The sequence below is a fragment of the Corapipo altera genome, unplaced genomic scaffold (genome assembly GCF_003945725.1).
Source record: "Corapipo altera isolate COAL_440 unplaced genomic scaffold, ASM394572v1 61411, whole genome shotgun sequence".
Lineage (NCBI taxonomy): Eukaryota > Metazoa > Chordata > Aves > Passeriformes > Pipridae > Corapipo > Corapipo altera.
Window position 1 is genome coordinate 11,184,664 of NW_020884875.1, and position 21,144 is coordinate 11,205,807.

Sequence of the window (21,144 nt, forward strand, 5' to 3'; positions counted from 1 at the left end):
CAAAGCTCAATATGCTAGCAGAACTGGATTTAAATAATAAAGGAAGATCGGAAGGGGAAGCATCAAGGGAGGTCAGCTCATTTTCACAGCTGAAGCCAGAACAGTGAGTGAAGAAAGAAGTCGCAGCTGTATGACAAGTCAGTAGTGCAAAACCTAAAATCTTTATAATTCATTACAACACACCATTTTGAGATGCAGGTTAGAAATCACGTCCAGCCATCGGTACCCTGATTGCTCCAGAAACAAGGCAAGGGAATAAGTAAGCTTGATAGGGGTGGGAGGAGACTAGAGAGGAAAAAGACGGTAAACTCACTAAGCTTAACTATCTGGGTCAATCAGACGAAAGAAAAAAAGACTGTAGTAGCGTTATACACACAAAAAGCTACCGTCAAAATAAAATAAAAAAATAATAATAAAAAAAAGAACCCCCCCCAGAAAACAAACAAAAAAACCCAAACCAAAACCCACAAAAAAAACCCCAAAACAAAACAAAACCAAACCCCCCAAAAAAACAAGCTTTTTTTTTTTTTCCCTTCAACATATTCTACCTGAAACGCGACTTGTTATTTTAGCTACAGAAGGAGACACGGAACCCATAACCTGAGAAAACGCTGCTTATCCTCGGCGCCCTGAGCGAGCCGCCCCCTTAGGGCCCGTTCAGGGCAGCGACCCCTGTCCGCACCCCGCCGGGGCCCTCACTCCCCCCTCCCGCGGGGTGCCCGCGGCTCGGCGCAACCCCACATCGAGGAACCCTCACGGCCGCCCGCCGCCCCGGCCTCACCTTGAAGGGGTTGTTGAGGTCCGGGTCCGCGAAGGGGTTGCTGTCGAAGTCCGACATGGCGCGGGCAGGCGGGCGCTGCGGTCCCCGGGCGGCGGCTCTGGCCCTGCGGCGGCGCCCCGACACTGCCCGGCGCGGGTGTCCGCCCCACCGCTGTCGCTCCTGCTGACCCCGCCGCTGTCACAGCCCTGCGGCCCGGGCCGAGCCCGCCCCGCCGCCGCACCGACCAGCCACGGACCGCCCAAAATGGCCGCCCCGGAAGTGAAGTTACGGGGCAGGACGGCCCTGGGAGGGGAGAAGAGAGGGAAGGACGGAGGGAGAGGAAGAGGTGGAGCAGGAGCAGCAGCAATAGCAATAACAATAACAGCTCCTGGGGCGGGCAGGAGGCAAAGCAGGAGCAGGGGTTGGTAGAGGCTATTCTTGGGGCGGGGATGGAGGAGGGCGGGAAGCGCCATTCTCGGGCTGAGGACTCACTGTGGTGTGGAGGAGCTGCAGTCGAGCGGCCGTCCAGCCTCGCCGCTCCGGCTGGGGAGCGATGGGGGGCCCTGTCCCGCGCCCTCGTTTGTCAGCGCTAGCCGGGAGCTCCCCGGCTGGCAGCTGGGATGGGCTTGCCAGCGGGAGCGGGACGGGGCTTGGCCGGGGCGGCCCGTTGGGTGCCCCGGGGCCGCTCGGTACCTGCGGACGGTGCCCAGGGCAGGGGGAGCTCGGCCTCCCTAACCCTCCGTCCTGCACCTTCTCAGTGGGCTGGGACAGCCGCTCTGCTCTGCAAAGTGAGGTGGATGTGCGAAAGCCTGCGAGTTTGAGGTTTACTTGGTGAAACATGAATTTGCTGTCATTCCCTCCTGCTGTTGGCATGGTAAATTAGCTTGCCAGGCATGTGGCTGCTCGGGTGTCTTGCACAAAGGTTCAGCAGGAGCTGGAGGTGACGTATGACTTTGAACCACGTGGAAGCATCGAAAAGGCCTCTTGGAATTACTCAACCATTTTCAACAGTTCAGAAGACTTTTTAAAAACTTACTCAGTGATACAGACACTGCAGTTTGAAGAACCTGGTCCAAATGACACAAATAAATGGGAGGAGCTCCTTTGGTTCAGAGCCATGGTTGAAATCTGAAATCCAGTATCCTTGATAGCAAACAGTCTACATTGATGCAAAATTTTCAAAACCTGAATTTCTTTATGTACTTTTTAAAGAAGTGATTTGAAATTTCATTTAAATGAAAAAAAAAAAGTTTGAGGCAGGTCAGACAAAAAGAAATTGCTATAAAACTGTCCTTTTTTGGTATGTGGGGTTTTCCCCAATGTAATAATCCAGACTCACTGTGGGGCACCCTATTCAGAGTTTTTTGAATGCTGACTATGTTAACACTTTTATGATTTTTAATAGCTCTGTGTATATAATTAATAGGATTGTGACACTGGCAGTCATTACAATGGTGGTGTCCTGTCAGTAAGTCAGGAAAAATCCTACATGTACACAAGAATTGATTTTTTCATGGATCAGTAAGGAAAGAAGTAATTACTTCAAGGCTGCTCTGATTTATGCAAAAGTTTCTCATTATGTGAAGGATATCTGATTATGTCAGATATATGATGGTATGGAAATGGGACAAATCATAAAAGCATAGCTTCTAAACAAGACGCTTTCAACTTTTTTGTTGCTATGAAGTGTAAAATACTTCAAAAAATACAAATGCAGTTGTTGTACAATCAATTAAAAAAAGTACATTACAATATTAGTCACAATCATTTGTATACCTCAGTTATGATGACAGCAAACTAAATCACATGTTTTCCAATATTCACCCATGACTCAGTGATGAGTCCAGAAGCTGTGTGCACTGGCAACTGTATATATGCTTCTCTATGAGCTGAACATGAATGAATGAATGCATGCATGAATGAATGAAGGTTTGGCTGGAAAGAATATATTTTCCTGTATGGTTTCTGGTGCTACTGTACTCCATCTGCTCTGGGACTCTACAAAGAGTAAATCATCAGCAAGCCATCCTTCCCTCCATTTCATTTCCCTGCAGACCAATTGCTTGTCTTCATCCAAGGAGTAGAGCCCTTCTTCCATTATATGGAATGCCTGTATTTTAGGAATGTGCAGGCCCATCATAAGTATCACTAGCAAGGCATCTTCATTTTTCTCCCAGACTGAACTTGTCTGCCTGTTTCCTATCTCATCAACAGCAAAGGTAGGAATAAGCACACTTACAGAGTCCAGCAATCACTGGCCAAGACAGCAAGATAACATATAAGAAGACTTACTCCTGCTGGAAGAAGACCTATTTATCCATCTAGCTGGGGACAGAACAGTAGCAATTTCCCCCCTCTTGCCTTAAGAGTCGCAACAGCTGTGGCTGAAGCCACACGCTGTCTCAAATGCTACCTTTAGGAGGATGGCTAATTTTTCATGGAAGCCAGTGCGTGGGAGCAGTGAGTAGTAAGCTACCGTTATGAGGGAAGATGTGGCAAAGCAAACACATGTTATTTGGGAGTGGGTAGAACATTCCAAGCACTGTAGAGTGAAGCCAAACAGCACTAGCAGTCTGTGCTACTTGTATATGTTCCCTAGACCAACTTGTGAGTGGGAGGAAGAGCAGAAGCTAAGGCTAGTGATAAAAGAACTGTTTCAGTCAGTGAGCGGACCTCAGTCTCACCTGTCTCCCTCTACCACTGTATTATCTCTTGATATGTTATACTGCAGATGCTTGTTTTCTGCAGCCCTCTTCTTACACCTCCCCAGCCTCTCCTCATACACGTACTCCTCAATAAGAAGTACACATGTAGACTTCAGTGGGAATTGTCTAGACAGTGACAGAATTTGTGCTATGATCCCTTCCAGGCAAATGATCCTGGCAAATAACTTTTCAATGTGTCTCTCATCCTTTCCAATTTAAAATTGTACTTAAATAGTTGAACATAAATAGCTGTCTCTGTTTTGGCTATTTATGTTTTGCAGCACTTTTTAGTCACTTGTATTTTCCTCATTATGTAATTATTAAGTTGTAATTATTAAGTTATTAAATACCAATTAACCACTGAATTGCAATTCTGGGATCTGGAAAACAATTCAAACATACACTGAGTAAAAAAAGCACTGCAGTTTCACATAGATGTCCCATCCAAAAGATAAGCTTGTTCAATGATTCTGTCAAGCATTTGCAATGGAACATAAAGTGAAGCAAAAAGTTAGTAATACACAGTCATAGTTGCTCCCTTTCTTATCCACCTTAACAGCTAAAAACCCTCAACAAGACTTTCATTATCTAGTATCTCATTTATTGTAATAACCTTTCCCTGAATAATCCATTTTTCACATCACTCATATCTTTCCAGAATGCTGTTGCAAAATTCATTTCCGTGTCAGTTTTACATGAACTCTCTCTTCTCCAATACATCCTGTATAAAGTAGGGCCTGTGTAATTTTACACTTCACATTGATATCTGGGACAACAGTACTAGCAAATTGTATAAAGATTAAAATGTTCCATGAAGTGAGTAGTACTGAACTTGTGCTGTCTGGTTAATTTTGATATTGCGATCTGCATTAGCTCCTTCTAATCTTTTGCTGTTGGTTCATGTTTGCAATCCATACTTCATAAATTTAGAGACTTCGAATTTTGTCTTTTAAAACCATAGCATTGAAATAACACAATGCAAAACAATTTCCATTTCCTTTCCATGTTGCAGATTTCCGTATGAAATTTTAAAAGGTAATTAGCTTTATCAGCTTGCTTTCTAAGAGATTTTTAATAAATGACTGCTTTTAAAAATTCCTATTACAGACAGTTATCCTTAAATATACCTATTAAAAATATAATGTTATCTAAGGTTGTATGCCATGAATAAATCCTTACTCTTGTTTCAAGACTTGTGCAATGTTTAATTTGAGCCTGAGTGAAAATATCTTTTTCCTCTATCTCTTTATATGTAAATGTGTGCAAGTATCTATGTATTATATTTATATTGGTTAACTTCATATTACCCAAAGTGGCCTGTAGTGTGCTTTTAAATTCTACATGTTGTTTTATGCTTGCAAGAGTTGGCAAGTGAATATACTGAATGTTTTGGCCTGAGCTACATTACAGGATTGAGGTCAGTAAGTTCTGTTCTATTAGTGTTTCTGAAGAAACATTTCCTCTAGGAATTCTGTGACACCACTGTCCTGATTTGTCCTGCCGCAGCATTCTTCCAGTTGTTCTATTTTGTGTATTAACTTACAATTTAACTTTTAGAAATTGTTTAATTATTTTATAGAGTTCTTCAAGATTCTGTGGATTAAGAGAGATTCATGAAAAAGAGATGCTAAAATCCAACTATACGTTTAAAGTTGAGGAATTCACTAGGTCATTTCACTGGTAATATTTTCACATTTCCAGAGAGTAAGCAATTGCTATTCCATATTTCATTAAGTTAGGTCCTCCTTCTTTGGAAATTTAATGCCAAAATATCTAAGCTTATTATCTCTACACTTTTGAAGTCATCTGTCGTCCTTTACTGTTTAAGCCAAAATGCTATATCTGTGATTTACAGTATTTTAATTCATACCTTCACTGCTGAAAAAAATCTCAACTTTCCTGTAATCCTTTCCAACTGTATTATGTATATTATATGAAGAATGTACCATCCTAAGAATATGACGTCCAGTTTCTGCTCCCAATAGCCAAATCCCTCCACCTTATTCTGTGTCCTCACTCAACTACACAAAATGGTTTTCTAATTAAAAAAAGTGGTAAGTATTAGAAATGTCCATGTCTTTTTCTTCCATAAAATGTTATTGTTTCTGGATTTTTTTACTAGTTTTTTGCTGTGAAATATAGGAGTGAAAAATATCACTTCTACCTAATAGCAAGTTCAGTTTTGTAAAAACAAAGACAAGGAATTGGTACACTAAGGATTCCTGCCCTGGGCTCTCTCTAAATTACATTATGGTGTAGTAATGTAATTTGGTGTAGTAGCTCATATTATCATTACTATTTTATATATTGGAGAAAAAATTTGTAAGGCCTAAGAATTATTTGCAAAGGACCCGAAGTCCTTGGATGGCTGATCCCCCTTTTTTGTGTTAGGTGCATGACACCAGAAACGTTAACACTCAGGAGCTGTTGCTGGAGGCAGTGGGAGATGGAAAATGCCCCCCCAAACGCTGAGCGCCTTTCAAGGATGAAACCATGGCTCCACCGGAGATCTCTATCTCTGTGTTGGTGTCAGTTGCACCCTGGCATGCAGGCAACAAGGTGGGTGGCAATGAAGTTCCTCTGGTATTTTAATGTACAAAGAGTCTGTGAGCTTCACTTAGCCCACATCTTAACATTAGTACTCTTTTACACCCCAAATAAACTCAGATATGCCAAATATACTCACATAACATGACAGTGATGGACTCGATTCTGCAATAATGGGCCTGGTGAAGGTTCCATGGTCCATAACAAAGTATGGACTGGAAAAATAAATGATTAATAATAAATAATAAAATACATCATTTAGTATTGCAATTATTTATTGGCATAATAATTATATGTAACCTATAAATTCCATAAAGAAAAGTGACATTGTAAGTACCAACAGCTACAACACCAAGGAAAATATTTTGGATTTTACTCAGTAATTTAGCAGATTACAGGACAATGCCTTAATTTATTATTTTAATTATTTCAGTGCTTTCTGATTAAAAACCCTGCAGTTTTCTTTGGTGACTCTTGCTCTCACAAACACAGCTCATGGCTTCCCTAGAGTAAAGACGAGAGCTGATGGTCTTTTGATTGCACTCCACATGGGGAACTACTTAGCTGGCTTCTCTGAGAAGCTGCCAGAAGTTTCCCCGTGTCTGATGGAACCAGTGCCACCTGGATCCGAGATGAACCTGCTGCTGGCCAAGGCTGAATTGCAAACGAAGCTGGAAGTACCTCTGGAATAACATATTTAGGAAGGAGGGGAAAAAATGGTGCAACTGCAGCAAGAGAGAGAGATATTCAGATTTGGTTTTATTTTTCCTTAACCTACTCTGGTTTGACTAGCAATAAATTAAAATAATTTCCCCAGGTTTCTTATCAGGCAGAAAATATCAGAGTTTCACGACTAAGTTTTGGGGATATCCCTTGTCCGGAAAAGATAGAAGAGGAAAAAGCCCCTTCATCACTTGCAGGTTCTTTGCCTTTTCTGGAGCTCTGGGCTTGAAGGGATGTTGCTTTTCCAGCCATTGATTTCTGCAAGAAAACGATAGTACTTGTAGAGTCTACAAAGTATCTGCTTTGCATTGGGCCTTTTTTAAGAACTCCACCCACTTAGTTTGCTGTTGTGTGTGCAACAAGCTCACTGGGAAGAAACTAAGATTTGCTTTTGTCTAATATTAGGTAGGAAAGCAGTAAAATGTGCTGGATTTGGGAATAATTAGAACCTAAGTATTACAAACAAATTTTAAGGTTATTAATCTAAAAAAATAATTCTCTTAATGTTAATCTCTTAGATGAATCCCATAGTGTTTTTAGAGGAACATTAAGCTTCTTCAAAGAGCTGGCAGAAATAGGAATTCCATATTAAATGTTTCCTATGGAATTACTGGTATTATGTCCATATGCGTGTATGTTTGTGTCCCCATCAATTCCCCTTAAAAATATCCTGTTTCTCCAAGTTTCAAGGAATGAGTGCTGAGGTGAGAGAACAATTTAGTGACCCAAAGGAGAGAAAACTTGTAACATTGTTAGGCACCAGAAAACTTAGAAAGGGAGCAGGATGAATGCCTCCACTTAGAGAGAAAGCTTCAGAATTGATTCTCCACTAAATGACTTGCACCATCTCAGAGCCAGAGGAGACCCAGCTGCAAGAGTTCTTCTAGTTCTCCAGTTCAGGTAATATGGTATCATCTCTTTGATGGAGTCAGGATCCTGTGCATGCTCAGCTTGGAGGCACTTTACAGAGCAGCACAGAGAACACAGAGAGCCTTCCCTGCACTGCTTTCCCCTGTCCAGAGGACTCCTGAGGCATGCCCTGATGGGAAGGTCCTCAAAGCAAACCTGCCATAGAAGAAGTAAAAGAAGCAAAGGTAGCACAACCGTTATTTATCCCTGTTGGGTTCCCTGGGGTTCTATATGGAATGCTGGGCTTGTGCCCCAGCAACCGTTGTTGTCCCCTGCTCCTGCAGCCGTTGGTGGAACACAAGTGGATTGCTGGTGGAGCAGCAGCTGCAGGATCTGGTCCTGGGCTTTCTCTAAACAGCCAGCTCCTAGCCTCAGCCCCGGATCTGGCTTCTGGGTCAACATTCTCATCTCCTCCTGTGCTCCCAGAATTGCTTCAGGGCTGTCAAAGGTAAGAAAATCCTTGTTTGCCCTTAAACTGGTATCAGAAGTGCAGGAAAGTCCGGCTGGCTGTCCTACCGACCACAACAAACATGGTCTGGCTTTCTCCAGAAGAGGTTATAAATTAAAGTGAGGTCCACCTTCTCTAGGAATAATTATGCCTCCAGTGGAAATGTGGACATTTCAATAGAGGAGATAGGGAGATGTCATGGTGCAGTTTCAGATGATCTGATTACCAGTTCTTGGTACCTCTTTAAGTAGTAAAACTACATTGTGGTTACCCCAGAACAATCCTATCATTACAGAGGAGTTCAGGAGTTGTGTCAGCAAATACCATTAAGCCCTGACTCTGCTCACAGCTTACCCAAAACTTTAAAAAACAGAATTATGTGATTTCTCCTCTGCAATTCCTGTTGTGCATAGGATGCAACCATTTTACTGGACTTGTCCTCCAATACTGGCTTTGACCCCCCCAAAATGTTCTGGTTTTAATGATTATTATATTTGTATATTTATATAAAATTTAAATTTGTATTTATATTTGTATATAAATTATAGATACGTTCTATTTTAATATATGTATATAGGCTTTTTATTTTTTACATATATTGAATATCTTTTCTAGATAGATATTTGTATAAATTTCTCCATGCTTTTCGATCCCTGTGAGGCTGGTTCTGCCCCATGGTTAGAGGCAGCTGTGAAATCCCATCCTGAATATACCCTCTCAGGAACAGAATCACAGAATCTTCTGAGTTGGAAGGGACCCACAAGGATCATTGAGTCACCCCCCAAAATCACGCCAAGTGCCTGAGAGTATTGTCCAAATGCTTCTTGAGCACTGTCAGGCTTGGTGATGTGACCACTTTCCTGAGGAGCCTGTTCCAGTGCCCAACCACCCTCTGGTGAAGAACCTTTTTCTAATATCCAGCCTATAGCTCCCCTGAGTCAGCTTCCTTTGGTCCTGTTACTGGTCACTAGAGAGAAGAGATCAGTGCCTGCCCTCCGATTCCCCTCGTGGGGAAGCTGCAGACTGCTATAAGGTCTCTCCTCAGAAGTTCCAAGTGAAAAACTCAGCAATTACACCAAACTGAGGGGAATTCAGAGAGAATAGCTAGTGATTTGCAACAATGAGGACAACAAGGAAGTCTACAGGGCAGCATGGGCAGAATGATTTTTACCTGGAACATTGTTTTGATCTCTTTCAGGTAGAAAGGAGAGGGAAAATGAAGAGGAAAGCAAGAGTCCGCATTAAGCCGTGAGTTCTGGCATAGTGATTAAAGGACAGCAAATCTGGGGAATGGCAAGGAGGGAACTGCTATTTCACAGTCAAAGTGGGATTGGTTCAAGCCCATGGGTCCATGGGATATTCTCTTCACCACTTGCCTTTCTCACCTCCACTTCCTTTAGACACATCAATGTTGGCAGCGACTTTCAGGCTGAGCTCCCTGAGCTGCAGGCCAGACCCCCAACTGAGGATGAAGAACACGCATCCCTGGTCTGGAAGCCGTGGGAGGACACTGATTCTGACATGGAAACGCATGACAGAGGTATCTGCATACTTTTTTCCCACCCCTGAGATACTCAGGTTTGAAACCCCCTCATTTTTTGGTAAAAAGTTTCCTGCATGCTTCGCTGCTCTTCTTGTCTCTCCCATCTTCCCACATTGTAGTGTTAGAGGTAAGGAGACTGCTCACTTTTAGTAGACCAGCAAAAAGAACAACTTTTATGCTCAACGGCATTTGTAACTGGCCAATAACTCTGAAAGAGGGGAGATTTATCCCTACTTACCATTACCAAAGCTGCTTTTAAGAGAGAGACAGCACTTCCTTGGGACATCTCAGCCTTTCTTCCTGGCCTTTTCATGTTTGTCAGTCTATATTCAGCTCTTCTGCTTTCCTTCTCCCTTGTAATGCAACTTTTCCCCTTTCTTTGCCCAAACCTGACTTTCTGTGCATTTTTACTATGCTTGTAGTGAGAGATCTGCTTGACATGGCCATCTCCAGTGGCATTCCTGGGGCAGCAGCTAAGCTGGAGCTTGCCCTACACTGCCTGCATGAGGCGCAGGGCAATGTTCCGGTAAGAAGCAGATATTTGGATGGAATGAATAGGGGAATTAATGGACAGGGAATTAATAAGGACTGGGGACTGGGACAGCCTTTGCTGCCTGCTCTTTGAAGGATGGATTTAACAAGGAGCACTCGCCACGTGCTGTGTCTCCACGAAGAGGCTCTGCCAGCCCAGGTGCTGCAGCAGGGAAGAGCCCAAAATGGCTCAAGCAGGGGGAAAGCCTCTCCCGGAGGCACTGGTCCCTCAGCTTGCTCCCTTAAAATCTCCTGGGATCTGTATTCTCTAAGACATTTTGGTGTGGATTGAGGAAAAATTTCCAAAAGCCTCTGTGGGCTGAGGTGATTCTGGATGCAAGATGAGCAAAATCATTGGGTTGGTGAGCAAAATCATGATATTGGAGAGTGGAATTGAAGGGCTGAGGAGCAAAACGAGTGACTGAGGAGCAAAATCACAAGGTTTTACCAATATAACCAAAATCTTCCTCCAGCAGACTGAATCACTGAAGTGACAAATTAGCTGAAAGAAAGCATTTACCTTTTTGATTCCTTGTGGTTGGGACGCTAAAGTCTTTTTCTCCTCAATCCTGCAGGAGGCTCTGGAGATGTTCCAGTCAGGGCAGCCTCAGACATCTCAAGGCCATCCCTTGGCTGATTATCATTATGCAGGTAACTGAAGTAGAGCTTGTTCCTTTGCTGACAGATACTGCTGTCCACTTAATTGCCATGTCAAGCATTTATTGTTAAAAAAGTAACATGAGAACAAGATCTTGTGTTCCTGGGGGTAGGGAAAGCAGCAGCATCTACCCCTTCAGTTTTAATTGTTTTCTGTGGTTTTTTCCCTGGGGAATGCCTGTTCTTGTCTTCATTGGTTTCCAAAGGAGAGACGTCGATAACTGAATAATGAATGATGCTGATTCCTCTTCGGCTGCAAGTGATCTGTTTTACCAGAGGGATCTGTTTCAAATTGGTAAAGTGATCAATTTACCTGTTGCTTTTTATTGCCAGGCTCTGATACATGGACTCCTCATGAGAAGGAGTCATTTCAAATGGCTTTTCACACCTATGGGAAGGATTTTCATCTCATCCAGAAGGAGGTAAAGCCACTGGACATTATTTGCCCTAATGGACAATTACAATGGAATGTTGATTATTTCTGGTACCAAACACCAGAATTCAGTATCTCTCTTCTCAAATACTAGAAGTATTAAAATAATAACAAAATGGTACACTGACTGCCTGTGTGAAAGGTGTGATTCTGCCCTTCCAGCCCTTTTTTCCAAGTTTTTTGGAACAGGAAGGCTTATTTTCTGTCAGACAGACCTCTCCTGTATGTGTGCTGGCACTTCCATGGCACATTCCAGTGGGATAACTGGAGAGAATGGGGAAAACAAATATTGTGCTAGATGGATTTGTTGTTGATCTGTGCCTTAAATGTTTTGCTATATGACATAACATGTTTAACTACATTGCATAATACCTACGTTATTCCCTATTTATTTAAATTTACTTCCTATTCCTTTTGCTCCACTTTTTTACTTGCTATTTTACTTTCTACTCTAATTTTTCTCCAATGCACAGTACAAGATTGCCATTTTAGATTCCTTCTGTTGTCTCACAACAGATTCAAAGTAAGACCGTGGCACAGTGTGTGGAGTACTACTACTCCTGGAAAAAAGAACATAGGATTGCTCCCCCTCCTGCTCAGGTGAGTGGGAAAAAAATCAAGAAATGCAAGGCGGGTCAACAGGTTGGGAAAAGGAGAGAAAACCTGCTGGGAGGGTTTGCGAGATGCAGCTCTGCCAGGAACACATCGCCCCGTGCACTGGGAAAGGCACAGCAGATGCTGCCCAGGGCTTTATTGCATTGCTGCTTTGAAATACTGACTTCTGTAGAATAACTTTGACCCAACAAAGCCATGCCATCACCAAAATGGGCTTTGACTCCTTACAGACTTCTTTCAAGAAGTGCTGGCACCCTCGCTGATTTCAAATCCCCACTACTTCCTAACATAAGTAATCCTGGTTGTGTTAAACTAGAGGCTGCAGATTTTCAGGGATCTTTCCTACCATCCCAGCACGCTCCCTAAAAGGAGCTGCTGGTGCTGCGGCTCTGGTGAAACTTTTCTTGTCAGCAAACAGGAATTTGGTTTGCAGAAACAGAATGTTTTGGGTGGTAGAAACTGGGTAACTGTGTATCTTCAGTAATTTGACTGAATTTTTAACCCGTTTCCTAGACATTTGTGGAGGAAAAAAAATATATAAATAGATAATAAATAGAGAGATATAAATGATAAGTGTAGAAGTAGCTATATAGATAATTACATATTTATCCCACCACTTTGGGCAGTAGAAATGAGATGGTTTTTCTTCCAAGCGATGTGTGTGCTCCCCATCCTTGCAGCCCAATCCAGGCATTTTCTCAGCTCTTTATCGTTTGGAGGAGTTTGTTTAGGCCGATACATTTTTGTACTGGACACTCTAATTTCCAGCTTTCTGAAAAGAAGGAAAAATTCATAAAGACTCTTTGATTTTCAGACTGTAGGCAGACCAAAGAGGAGCAAAAACCCTCCCAAGGAGGAGAATGGGGAGATGGAGAAGAGAGGCCGAAGAAGGCCCCGCAGCACTGTATGTCCATGCTGCAAACCGCCACAGCCACCCCGCTCAGCAGGAGGCCTGTTTCCGTGTAGGACATGCAAACGGTGTGAAACTCATTCTTCATTCTGCTAAAAACCTGCTGCTTTAGACTAAAACAGACTAAACTTTTCTAAGGCAGTTGGAGAATCACCTCTCACAGCTGTGTTCAACATTACAACTCACTTTAACCAGCTTATTTAAACCTCAGCATTCAGAACCCTTGCTGTGTCCCAACAAGACAGAGTTCATAGAATTAGGAACACCAAAACTTGGTTTAATGGAGTTAATCAGATTAAAAATATGATGTCCTGAAAAGAAAGAGAAATTTGAAAGAGTTGAAATAACAAAGCTCAGTTTCATGGTGCTTATCAAATTAAGAATATGTCAAATCCCCAAAAGATGGAAATTCTTAAAAATGGAAATCTTGAAGCTTGGTTTAATGATGTTTACTGAATTAAAAATAAAGGAATTCAAAATGCTGCTTTGTTTCCTAACTTCCAGGGTGTTTGAAAAAATGAAGGAAAGGAACAGACATGAGAGAAGCCATTGCCCACAGAAGGAAGATGAGCCTCACCCCAAGAAGAAAAGACCAAATTAGATGTTGTCTGGGGCTAGCAAGAGTTAGATGTAAATAGGAGTTGATGTAAATTAGATTGGCTTTAAGGTTTTAGGGTTGAGGTTTTTTCCTGTTTAGTTTATTAGAAAGAGATTTTGATTAGTTACTGTAAGAGGTTTGGTGTTATGTTCTATATTTTGTCTTTTTGCATTTATTAAGTCATTAAACCAAAGTTCATTCCATTTTGTCTCTTTGTCTTTATGAAAAAATTATCCAAAGTTTGTTATGCTTCCTTGGTGTTGTGAACACAGCATTTGCCATGAAAAAAGAACCTGGGCATGCACATTCTTCTGCAGGCCCAGCCTCTCGCTCAGCAGGTGGGGTACTGCAAAGGGGAGTCCTCATTACTGCCACTGAAACAATGGTGGGATTTTATCCTTTGATTCATAGAAATATCAAGTGGGAGTGAAAAGGAAGGTTTTGATTAATTCAATGAATTGGATCTAAATTAGTGGTCTCATCTCATTGTACTTGGAGGGATAAAATGCTTTTTTTTGGTCGTTTTTGTTGCCAAGCCACAAGATTTTCATGGCTTTATTTTATTTCAGTAAATGGATGGACTTGATCACCTTCAAGGTCTTTTCCAACCTGTCTGATTCTATAAAATTAATATCCACATTCAGTACAAAGAAATCAGTTGTTTAGTTTCATTTTCTCTTTGAGAAAAAGACCAACTTCCAGGTCTGGGCCTCAATAAACCTCCTTACCTAATGCAGAGGGGAGCGAACATTATCCTCTAGCTTCTCATAGCTTGTGTTTGCAACAAAAAAGCGTCAAAGTCACTTTTTTGTCTAGCCCAGTGCATGGGGGGTGCATGGCAAAGTTTTGGTAGCGGAGAGTGGGGGAATGGAGTGGAGGACGAGGGAGGGGGAACTACTAGTCTGGCTCTGACAGGCTTCCAGGAGCTTCCTGGTGTTTGATGGAGCCAATGCAGGTGGGCATTGCAGAGTCTGTAAAGTACTTGCTTTGCAGTGGGCATTTTTTAGGAACTGTACCCACTTAGTTTGCTGTTGTGTGTGCAACAAGCAGGCAGGGAAGGAAGTGGCATTTGCCTTTGTCTAATATTAGGCAAGAAAGCACTAAAACACATAAGAATTCTGCATGAGATGTTTAAAGGTACATGATTGCTTTAGAGCAATTGACTTTCCCATAAATTTCTATTCTCCATGTTTTTAAGGGTTTGGGTGGATCAGGTATTGTTTTGATACAAGTTTTGTTATAAAGATTGGTATTACTGTGATCTACTCTTTATATTAATGTGTAACTTCTCTCTGCTCCAAACAAAAGCTTGCCCTAAAACCCAGCTAGATTTAAATAATAGCAAGAGAAGAGTTTTAATATCTTTTCTTATTATTCTTTATATCTTTCAGGTAGCAATTTTATTACATTTTAAAGCTTTTCTGTTGCAACCATGAGAGACAATATTTAAGATACGTATTTTCATGGGCCTATTTTCATTTAACGGTTGAGATTAATTTAATTCCTATTAAACCCTGATTTCTGTTGCTTCATAACTCTTCCTGTTTTCATATCACTTCTTCAACTAAATAATTGCTTAAATAAAAAAAATTCTATATTAGTTATTTACTTAGAACAACAAAAATACAAATCAGGTGGCTCCACATATGAAGTGACAAATGAAGCAATGAAAGCCATAGCATCCAACAGTAATTATAATAAGTGGCTTAGCTAAAAATTTGTAAAATGAGTATCTCATCACTCATTTTGACTTGCCTGTCTTATTTAGATGGAGATGTCTCACAGCTTTGCTGTAATTTAGCTTTAATAACATCCCTGTTAAGTAGATGCCTGTTGAACAGACAAGCATTACTTAAATAATGACACTTCAGAAGTGAATTAACTTTCTCCTTTGCAATTAAGTAGCTGTTCATCACCATTCATCAGCTTACTAAATCATCTTTCAGTATCTTCATTATTAAGTATTAGCCACCCACAGTGTAGGCCATACAGTAACTCCTTTCCAGGACTAGATTTGAGTCCTTTACATACTGATGGTACTGGAAACGAGAGGATAACTACTCAAAAATCTCAGGATAGATGACTTTTAAGGTTATGAAGAACAAAGGCATTTGCTTGGCTTACATAGTAATAAAATGCTAGGTTATTATAACAGTGACTTGTATATAGAACTGCTTTACTCAAATTGCATACACATCTACAAGCTCCATATCCTGCCCCAGATTTGTTAGATTCAGATCAAGAGAGAATAGGACAAAAAGTGTATGATGCCTTCTTCATATCTTCTATGAAGATATTACATTAACAGTAAATGTCTGTTTTCTAAAACATAAAAATCACAGAATCACAGTTGTCAAAGGTCAGCTATAATAATGACTTCAGTGACTTAGATTTCCCATGGGCCATAAATCTTTATCTGGTTAATCCAGTTTTGAGCCAAACAAGTGGAATTTAAACCAAACAACTGGAGTCTGTTGAAGAAAATAAGCACATAGTCCTCATCTGTAAATATGTTGGCTTTTTTTTTTTTGTTCCAGTAACTAGCCACTTTAATTTTATGGATAGGTAGCTTATTTTGTACTTTATGACTTTAATTTCAATTCATCACTATTGTGCATACCTTAGGTGACTTCATTTTTTATTAAGTTTTATTTTCCCCTGATAAGAGACAGGCACATCCTAAAAAAGTCACCTTTCATCTCTCTTTTGGTTATCCCAGTAAAATTGAACTGATAAAGTTCTAAGTTTCTGCAACGCTTTCTCTCTTTTTCAAGTTGTGAAAAAGTTGTTTTCAGTCTCTTTCATATCCTTTCTTGTTCACAGAATTACATAGGATAGTAAGGGTTGGATGAGGCCACTGGTGGTTATCTAGTCCAATCTCCTTGCTCAAGCAGGGTCTCCTAGAACAACCGTACTAAGGAATGTGCACACAGCTTCTGAAAATCTCTGGAGAAGGTGTCTCCACGACCTCTCTGGGCAATCTGTGGTAATGCACGGTCACCTGTACAGTAAAGAAATTCTTCCTCAACTTCCTGTGCTCCAGTTTTTGCCCACTGCCTCTTGTCCCAGTCAGGGACTCAGCACCACCGAGAACAGCCTGGCTATACAAAAGATGTCCTCTTGACACACTCCTATCAGATACTTGTATACATTGAGGAGTCTCCTCTCAGTCATTTCCTCTCGAGGCTGAACAGGCCCAGTTCCCTCAGCCTTTCCTCATAAAAGAGATGCTCCAGTCCCCTCATCACCTTCACAGCCCTCTATTGGACCCACTTCAGTAGCTCCATGTCTCTCTTGTTCTGAGGAGCCCAGAACTGGGTACAGCATGCCAGGTGAAGCCTCACTTGTGATGCCAGCCCAGCTGATGCTAAGGAAAAAACCTCAGAAGCAGTTAATTGAGTGTGAGATAAGGAAAGGGTTTTGTGCCAAGGCATAGATGTTACAGGACGCGCACACCGGCTGTGCCTGAGATGTTACATTTTATAATAGTATCTGTCCAATCCCAAGTGGTTCAACCCTGTTACTTTTGCTCTGGTCTGCCCCGGGCCCACCTCCTGGGAATTGGGTCTGGGGACCTTTTGGGACCACCTCTTCATCACCATCACCATCTTCAGAGCACAAAGGGTACACGGTCACTCAGTTCTTGACTGTGTTCTGTTGTTCAGGCCAAGATATGGCTGTTCTCTAAACAGCCTAGACCTTGCCTTGACAAAAGACTAAACATTGCCACTGAATTCAGGGGTAGGATTGATATGGGGTGCATGGAATGGGGTAAGAGTGTTGAGGAATGTGTAAACTACTTGTGCTACAGGCTGAGGGATAAGGACTGCTGCTTCTAAAATCTACTTTTACTACTTATAAAACTTATAAAGCTTACAAAATCAGAAAAATAAGAAACTAAAAGGGTCTTAAGGCATCACCTGGGCTGAGTAGAGGGACAGAATCAGCTCTCTCGACCTGCTAGCAATGCTAAGCTATTACTAATGCTTAAACTAATTAATTAAATAAAAAATTATAATATTTTTATACTGATAGCAGAACTGAAAATGATAGTCCTGTAGTTACTACTATTTCTTTTAACTACTTTCTTGAAATGCAGCCTAAGACTCCATAGAAATGATAAATTTCAAACTAGTTACGTAACAAATTATTTTACTTCTTTTTTTTTTCCCTTGGTCATGGGACTAGAACGCTTTCCAGTATATTTGCCTGCCTTTCTTCCTCTTGTTTTCAAGGCTTATGAAAGGTACAGTGACTGCATATCCATGACAGATGGTCAAATAATACATATTGTGAGCGGAAACTTGACTTACATCTCCAAAACCTTGCCTGGTTTTCGATTTCTTCTTGGACGGGATTCATTTGACTAAATGAACCTGTCTTACCAGTATTTTACAATGTATTTCTCAACATCTGATCTACTTATCAAATACACCAACTACACTTAACAGCAAGCAATAGAAATAGAATTAGAAACAGAAATAATAGAAATAGTGTGTGATACAACTGACCAAGCATAGATATCTATTTTAGAACAAAATTCTTTGGTGTCAAGTAATAAATCCTATTCCTTGTGTAGATTCCTGTTCCATCTTGAGTGTCATTGATACCTTTGTTTTCTCTCCCATTCTAACAAGAATTATTGGGTGATGACTGATAGGCTTCTTCTAGAACAGTTTATGAATCTTCCAGGATAGCAAAGGAAATCTGCAAATATACCTTAATTTTAAAAATTATACCTCTCTTCAATTTGTATGTCTTTTTGCTGGTGGTAAGCTCTGTTTCACAGTCAATAGAACCAAAATTGCAGCTGTCTCAGGAACAGCTTTTCTTTTTAATATTTGTTATTTGGTAGCTGCCTGTTTTGCTGCAAAACTGTTTCCAAAATCATGGTCATTTGGTATACACTTCTGTGCCTTGAGCACCTTTCTGGATTTCAAATCAGTTAGTATATTTCTAAAAGTTTAGCCAGGCTGTGGAAAGAATATCTGTTTGTTAGTTCCTTGCTGTTCAAATACTAATATGAAAATTATGTTCATAAAATCTTATCAATGAAAACTTTTTTTTTCCTGAATCATACAGTGCCTACTGTTTTTCAGGATTTGCAATAGGGAGATACTCAGTTAAGGTGGTATGAGTAGCAATATTCTTCTTATTAAACAGAGATATATTTTTCAAAAGCTAGCTTTTGTTCATAAAAAGATTAGTCATTATACGCATTTATATGAAGCAAATTACTACATATCTCTGATAATTTTAAGATAAGTGAAAGCAAGAAACAAGGAAACAATTTACTAGGCAATCTGCAAAATAGAATTGTTAACAATTAAGTAAGAAGAGCAAAATATCCTCTATTTCTGATTTTAGGCAACATGTTAAATGGGATCCTGCCACTTACCGAACTGTGCACAGTTAGTTATAAAAGCCTGGACAATAGGACTGAAATTCCATCTTTTTGCAAGTAGGACAACGTAATGCTTAAGCATAATTTAGAAGTAGTGCACTGCAGTAGGGCAGTCCTGGAAGAGCAGCAATGAGCTTCATCCTCCAAAAAACACATCTGAAAATTTTAGATTAGTGCAAGTCAAATGGATGGATGGAAGAGACAGACAGATTTAAATATGTGGCACAATGGGGCCATTTAAGTTCTTGCAAAACATAACCAGCTCCTCAAATTTTGTGCCTTCTGACAGCAAAGAGAGCAATGTTCATTTCAATCACAGATTTAGAGTTTGTGTATTAAAATTAATAACCAAAACTTCTGGGTGATTTTTACTGTCCCAGATAAAGTGGCTAAAATAGTTTAGCTAACTTATTCCACCCTTTTGTAATCATGTTTCTAGGATAATCTAAATTTGTGCTATTAACTATAAGAAGAGGGGTTTTTTTACGGCAGGCTCATTAGCTCTAACCTCAATTTAGTTACCATTTTAATACCAAAAAGGGATGTCCAGTAAACATTAAGAAATTTCTAGAAACTTAGCTCTGAACTGAATAACCATCAATATTAGCAGTTGGGCTGTTGCCAAAAATCTTAACAAACCTCATTTTGACAATAGTTTCATTCTTCCTGTGCAAAATGGCCTAAATTATTCTATTGGTAATTTTCCCATATCCAGGCATCCATCACCTCTCCTCAAATGAAAGCTGCAATTTGAGTAATCCTCTCCAGTTACATATAAAAAGCCTATAGCACTTCCCAGCTGGATCTGGTAAGCACACACTAGGAGGTTTTCAGGCCCTCAACTAAGTTCAGCTATATTCAGCTTTTTTCCATACATTGTTATTCTAAAACATGAAAAGCTGTAAACTGCATAGCATTAAATTTCACACACCTGGTTTTAAGGTACCAGATGCTGAGTTTGAAATAGCTATCACAGTTTATCATCCCATTATTTTCCACTGTTTCTACAAGCTCCATTTACCTTCTTGTCTGGTAAATTTTGGGTACTCAAACAGGAAACCCAATTCAGTTCAAACTTACCTGGTTTTGTAACTTCACTGTGCTTCAGTTTCTTGCTGCAACTCATTATTTTTTGTATTTATCACATAAGTATATTGCAAACTATTTGCTTCACAAACAATAATCGCATATCATAGGCATGCCCATATATTCAAAAGCTAGTTTCTGTGTTCATAAGATGTAGTTTATTTATTGTTCATATGATGTAGTTTACATTTATTTTATATACTACCGTATTATGGCATATGACTCAGCCTTCCAGTAGGCTGCTCTTGCTTTATGTACTAAAGAACCAGGATGCCAGGTGTGCTCCAAACCTTGTTACTAAGAATGTGTCAAGTGGGTCAGCCAGGATGCAAAGGCAAAAAAAGGGAACCACTGCAAAACTCTTCTGTGGCATCTGATCTGTCTGAAATACACATTGCAGCAGAACTGCAGGCCAGCTGCTTTTGGTTTCTTACTGCCTGGGACACAGGACAGAGAATCTCTGTGGTTTTCCTGCATGAAACAGCCTGTAACAGCCTGGCTGACATGAGAAGCAGTTCATTCAAAGTCACACTGAGTTCCTGCAGGCAGGACTGGTTTTCCTTAGAATGGACTCTTACCTACCAAATCTGTAATCAGTCTATGCTGAAGGAGGTTTCTGGAAACACCTTGAAGCAAGCAGTGATAGCCCTCTACTTTTTAAGCCTGTCTCGTTCTGGTTTTTTCTGCTTAAATTCCAGAAATATTAACACTGCATTAACAGAACCTATTTGGATTGTTCATCTTAAGGGTTTCTTAACAATGAAGTTAATTTGGAAGTACAAAACTGCATTAGATGGGGTTTTCTTCAGTTATTTTTCCACAACTGGTTTTCTTTGACATGGAAAATGCTATATGTATATGAAGAAAGTAATTAAATTAACATAACGTAGTGTTATAATGTTCATGCTCTCACTGATGTGAAAGAGTAGGATAAAATTTCAGGGATTTCTGAAGTATTGCCAAATACACTACTTCAAATCAATTATTCTTCACTTTCAACTTTAACAACCTGTTAGAATACAGTGAATGACTGTCAAGCCAATGAATGTTACAAGGCTCAATAAAAAGCTAATTTTTTTTTTGGTTGGTTGGTATTTTGCAGTGCATGAGACGGCAATTATAAATCATCTGCTGTGGCAGGGATTAGGTACTTACAGCATCAAACTATGAGCAAAATTGAACTGATACAATTTAGCACAAAAACATCTGAAGAAAGTGAGTGCACTGGATAGAAGAATCTGCATTGGTCAGTTTTCACAATGAACACATTATCAC

At 40.5% G+C, this 21,144-nt stretch overlaps 3 protein-coding genes across 3 annotated transcripts in view; 1 reads left to right on the forward strand and 2 right to left on the reverse strand.

Moving 5' to 3' along the window:
• The window catches only part of SCAMP1 (secretory carrier membrane protein 1), a 40,000-nt gene extending 39,061 nt beyond the window's left edge, over nt 1-939 (reverse strand). The window contains exon 1 of the mRNA XM_027634931.1: nt 782-939. Coding sequence (XP_027490732.1) covers nt 782-838 — 57 coding nt within the window. The 5' untranslated portion in view covers nt 839-939. The remainder of the gene's footprint in view (nt 1-781) is intronic.
• A 33-nt stretch (nt 940-972) lies between these two features.
• On the reverse strand, nt 973-1,664 carry LOC113943314 (actin cytoskeleton-regulatory complex protein PAN1-like). Its single transcript, XM_027634932.1, has 2 exons — nt 1,253-1,664; nt 973-1,063 (listed from the first exon to the last, which is right to left on the reverse strand). Exons 1-2 carry the CDS (start codon nt 1,631-1,633, stop codon nt 1,046-1,048), a joined length of 399 nt encoding a protein of 132 aa, XP_027490733.1. The 5' UTR covers nt 1,634-1,664; the 3' UTR covers nt 973-1,045.
• A 5,179-nt stretch (nt 1,665-6,843) lies between these two features.
• LOC113943324 (zinc finger protein 541-like) lies at nt 6,844-13,561 on the forward strand. The gene is made up of 9 exons (XM_027634946.1): nt 6,844-8,092; nt 9,291-9,340; nt 9,493-9,632; nt 10,058-10,161; nt 10,742-10,817; nt 11,157-11,245; nt 11,773-11,856; nt 12,686-12,849; nt 13,286-13,561. The coding sequence occupies exons 1-9, from the start codon at nt 7,658-7,660 to the stop codon at nt 13,380-13,382; spliced, it is 1,239 nt and encodes a 412-aa protein (XP_027490747.1). The 5' UTR covers nt 6,844-7,657; the 3' UTR covers nt 13,383-13,561.
• The last annotated feature ends 7,583 nt before the right edge of the window (nt 13,562-21,144 follow it).